At 56.9% G+C, this 4,750-nt stretch overlaps 1 protein-coding gene across 1 annotated transcript; it reads right to left on the bottom strand.

Moving 5' to 3' along the window:
• Positions 1-1,090: 1,090 nt before the first annotated feature.
• On the bottom strand, positions 1,091-2,918 carry LOC133118562 (transmembrane protein 121-like). The gene has a single exon (XM_061228662.1). The coding sequence runs from the start codon at positions 2,566-2,568 to the stop codon at positions 1,618-1,620; it is 951 nt and encodes a 316-aa protein (XP_061084646.1). The 5' UTR covers positions 2,569-2,918; the 3' UTR covers positions 1,091-1,617.
• Positions 2,919-4,750: the final 1,832 nt, after the last annotated feature.

Here is a 4,750-nt window from a genome sequence, read left to right as displayed (position 1 = left end):
TTATTCAAGCACCTCTTGGGTGTGAATCAGAACGACCTCTTTGGAGTACCCTCCCAAGCAGGAGTTTGCTGTAGCCCCGGCCCTGTTGTCACGGCTGCTTATTGTCCAGAGAAAGAAGACCTAGCAGGCCGTACTGCTATAAACTGAATTAGCGGCCAGCCGTACCGGCTATAAACGGCAGCAGCAAGCTGTTGGCCGACTGGCTATTAGCGGTAAGCGGCAGGCTACAAATGGCTTCACAGCACCGAAACACCCCTTTCTTTGTCTCTCGACTGGCTCTCCGGGGGAGCGGGCTGCGGGATTGAATCTTGGCTGTGGCACTGCGAGACGCCCCGGGAGACATGCTGCGATCGGGTCAGTAACGGCATCGCTCCGTTAGCTGTGTGCGGTGCGGTGCGGTGCGGTGCAGGGAGCCATCATTACTTCTGCTCAATCAAAGATTACCCACAAGTCCTAGCTGGCCTGGAGAGCTTTTCACTCTTTTTGTGATCCATCGTTCTGCGAACGAATGGGACTGAAGAGCCTGCTAAAGCAGATCTACCGTCCTGTAGGTTTTCAGTCCAACCCTAACGAAGCACACCTCATTCAACAGCTAGAGCAGGGCTGCCCATCCCTGTTCCTGGAGATCTACCGTCCTGTAGGTTTTCACTCCAATCCTAACAAAGCACACCTCAGTCAACAGCTAGAGCACGGCTGTCCAACCCTGTTTCTGGAGACCTACAGTCCTGTAGGTTTTCACTCCAACCCTAACAAAGCACACCTCATTCAACAGCTAGACCAGGGTGAGTCCAACCCTGTTACTGGAGATCTACCGTCCTGTAGGTTTTCATTCCAACCCTAACAAAGCACGCCTCATTCAACAGCTAGAGCAGGGCTTTCCAACCCTGTTACTGGAGATCTACCATCCTGTAGGTTTTCACTCCAACCCTAACAAAGCACAGCTCATTCAACAGCTAGAGTCAGGTGTGCCAAATTAGGGTTGCAATGAAAACCTACAGGATGGTAGATCTTCAGGAACAGGGTTGATCTTAAATTTTAGTCTTGTTAATGGAAGGGCTGTGTGGCTGAATAAAAATGAGAACACAAGACATTGATAATTGATCTGTTCATTAATAAGAGTGAACATGAAAGTAGACCCCAGTAACGCAAAGCACATACAAACACCACAGCTGTCTGACATGAACACAATACTTTATCTTGTAGGCCTAACATATGAAACACTCTTGCTTTAAAAAAAAAAAAAAGAGCCTGATCTTCATTTCTCATGATACAGCCTTACTCTGTTTTCCCAACTGCAGTAACAATAACATAACTTTTTAATCACATAGAATAGAAAATCAGAGAATTACACTACACAAGTGCTACCATCCATTTTGTTTTGTTCTTTCTTTTTTTGATGTCATAATGCAGCAGACGGTTTAAAAAATATATTTCCCCATTGTTGTGTTTAAAAAAAAATATGCCGTTCATTGTGTCCGTAAGGAAAGCTGCACTGTGGGTCCTGACTGATTCCCAGTATTCCCAGACGGGAGTTCTGTACCGTTCCGTGCGCAGTCGTTTTCCATAGCTCCCCCAGAGGGGGGCGATTTTAGGGACCCCAGCCAGAAATCGCCGGTGTCACGTGTGTCCGCAGGCGGTGACCTCCGGCAGGGGGGTGATCTGGTCCTGAAGCATCGCCTGTGTCGGAGGGGGCAAAGGTCGGCTGTGGGGGGCGGAGTTCTTCTGCAGCTCGATGCCGAAAGCGGGCGGGGCGTGCAGCTGCCTCTTGTACTGCACGAAGCTGAACACCTTGAGGATTATGGCCAGCACGTTCTTCCCCATCAGGATGCCCGACACCCGCACGTCCTTGTAGAAGACCAGGTTCCCGCCGCGGATGAAGAGCGTGACGACGTTGATGGTGACCAGGCTGAGGATGGGGTACAGCATCATCTTGTGCGGCACGATGTTGACGCCCTGCATGCTGATCTCGCTCAGCGACACGCAGGGCAGGATCAGCAGCAGGATGTAGCAGTAGAAGAACATCAGCCCCTCCGCCCACAGGGGGAGCCCCTTCTTCTGCGGCTCCCACAGGTTGGCCTGGATGTCCAGGACGTCCAGCAGGTCCACCACCACCCAGAAGAGGCGGTTCCGGATCTCCTCGCGCTTCTTGAAGGCGCGCACGTACTCCATGTGGTCGATGGCCACCAGGACGACGAAGAGGACGGGGATGAAGATGGACAGGAGCAGCGTGAGGGCCTTGCGGGCGACGGCGTCCAGGCTGGTGCGGTCGGCCTTGTAGTTCTGGTAGACGAAGTAGACCTTGATCTCCAGCACGAAGACGTAGAGGAACCACAGGATCATGGCGTAGCCGCGCTTGGCCGTGCGTACCTCGGCCCCCACCCACACCGCCACGTACCGCAGGACGATGAGGAAGCACACGTCCCCCACCAGCACCATGATGCAGATGCCGATCTTCCGCGGGCCCTGGTTCTGCTCCACCAGGTAGGCGTCGATGAGCGCCATGCTGCTGACGATCAAAATGGTGGACAGGCACACGTGCGGCTTGTTGGTGGGAGGGGGCGGCACCATGCTGACGGAGGAGGTGCAGGATGGGACGGTGGGAGGGCGGTCGCCGTGGTGAAGGGGGTCGGAGGGCGGACGGATTGGCCCAGAGGACCGGACAGTCAGGCGGTGGTCTCCCCGGCCCTCACGGGCAGACTTTCCCGGCACTCTCCATTTCGGGGGGGAACAGGAAACCTGGGACGGTGACCCCCTCCTCGGGGGCGGACGGCAGGTTTGGTCTCCGGAGCAGAATCCACAGCGAACTCTCGAGAACCCTCTGCTTATTTTAAGCGTCCCGCGATCGCCGCGTCTCCCCCCGCCCGGCGTTCGCGCCTCCGGCCAAACTCACGGACCTGCGGCTTCGCCCGGGCACTCGCATCTCTGGCTCTCTGAGCGTGTCGATGGCAGCCGGCAGCGGGAGCGTGCGGTGCTTCCTGGAGCTCCTCGTGTGCCTGCGCTGAGGCGGCGGCGGTAAGAGACGGGCTAGCGGGGCTCCCCCCCCCCTCCTCCCTCCCGGCCGTATCCTGGCAGCGGACGCGCGGCTCGCCTGTTAGCCGCGGCTCCGCGAGTCTGAAACCCTGTAATCCATCAGACGGGAGTCGTCGCTGGGAGAAAAGCGCAAAGCGTCTCCCCCCCCCCCCCCCCCCCCCCGTGTGTGTGTGTGTGTGTGTGTGTGTGGGTGCTAAACCCCGCAGCGGAGACGTCTGCAGTCCGTGCCGGAAAAAGCCCGTAAAAAAGCGCAAAGAATACGATCCACCTGCCGCCTCCGCATCGTGGGAAAGTGGTCTGAGAGATTAGAAAGTTTGCTTCTGATATTATTGCCGAGAGAAAATGAGTTTTTTTTTGGGGGGGGCGGGGGGGCAGGCGCGGGCGCGCTGAAGCAGGAGGCACCTGAAAGCAAACTGACGGAAAGAGGGAGAAGTGATGAGAAATCCAGCCTCTTCACTTCAGAGTCCCGCTGCTCTCAGAGAACACACACACTGCGTTATCCATGTGCAGCAAGGTGTGTGTGTGTGTGTGTGCGTCTCTGTGTGTGTGTGTGTGTGTGTGTGTGTCCCTGGGTCCCCTCGGCACCGGGCGAGAGGCTGCCGGCTCTCATGACTCTCTCTCCCTGAGGATCTGCTCCCGCAGAGAACAGGCAGCGCGGGGGGAGTGGGGGTGCAGCCCGGTCCAGCCCCTTAGCGTCATCCGGCCGGCTGAAAGCCCTGCTCTCTGTCCTCCAGCCCCGCTGTTTGTCCAACAGCCCCGCTGTGTGTCCTCCAGCCCAGCTCCCTGTCCCCTCCGGCTGGCTCAAAGCTCGGGTTGTCCTCCGGACTCCTGGTCTGCAGCAAGCCTACTGCTGCCCTCCCGCACACACTCCACCCCCCCCTGGGTCTGCCCTGGATGGAGGGAGAGAGAGAGAGAGGGAGGGAGGGGGAGATGGGAGAGAGCGAGAGAGAGAGCGTACTGCCTGTGGTTTAACAGTAAAATCTCTTATTCAGTCTCCTGACTGTCCTCCTCCCAGGTCCTCTCACACGCTGTCTGGAGCTGTGCTGCTCAACCCACAGAGAGAAAGAGAGAGAGAGGGGGGGGGAGATGGGGGAGAGAGAGAGAGAGGGGGGGAGATGGGAGGGATGGGGAGAGAGAGAGAGATGGGGGAGATGGAGAAAGAGAGGGGGGGATGAGAGAGAGAGTGAGAGAGAGGGGGGAGATGGGGAGAGAGAGTGAGAGAGAGGGGGCTAGATGGGGAGAGAGAGAGAGGGGGGATAGAGAGAGAGAGAGAGAGAGAGAGAGAGAGAAGGGGAGGGAGAAGGCAAGAGAAAGGGATAAGGGGGAAAGGGGAGAAGAGAGGGAGAGAGAGAAAGAGAGCGAGGGAGAGACAGACCAAGGGGTGGCGGAGAGGGAGTTTGAGAACAGGTGTGAGTGTTTGTCCAGTGTGTGTCTGAGTGAATACACAGCGCCCACCCCTCTCTAATCCCCCCCCCCCCCTCTCCAAGCCTTTCATTTCTGCTCTTTTCTCTTCTGAGGTGGGAGTTGAACGGACTTCAGAGGTGGAAGTTCCACGTATAAAGGTTTTGTGTAAAAGTGTAAGAGATGTTCTCGTCCCCAGCTGGCTCAGCAGAGTGGGGGGGAGTGGAGGGAGGTGACCCACTTTTCTCTGTATTGATCTGTGAATCAGGAACCGGAGCTTTGGAGACGGAGCACAGAAGGGCGAGTAGCGCGGGGGATG

Source organism: Conger conger, chromosome 18 (assembly GCF_963514075.1).
Source record: "Conger conger chromosome 18, fConCon1.1, whole genome shotgun sequence".
NCBI lineage: Eukaryota > Metazoa > Chordata > Actinopteri > Anguilliformes > Congridae > Conger > Conger conger.
The sequence above is the reverse complement of the archived record's forward strand: the minus strand, read 5'-3'. Positions and strand labels throughout refer to the sequence as shown.

Coding starts and splice junctions, on each gene's coding strand:
- LOC133118562 (XM_061228662.1), bottom strand. CDS start 2,568: ATGGTGCCGCCCCCTCCCACCAACAAGCCGCACGTGTGCCTGTCCACC.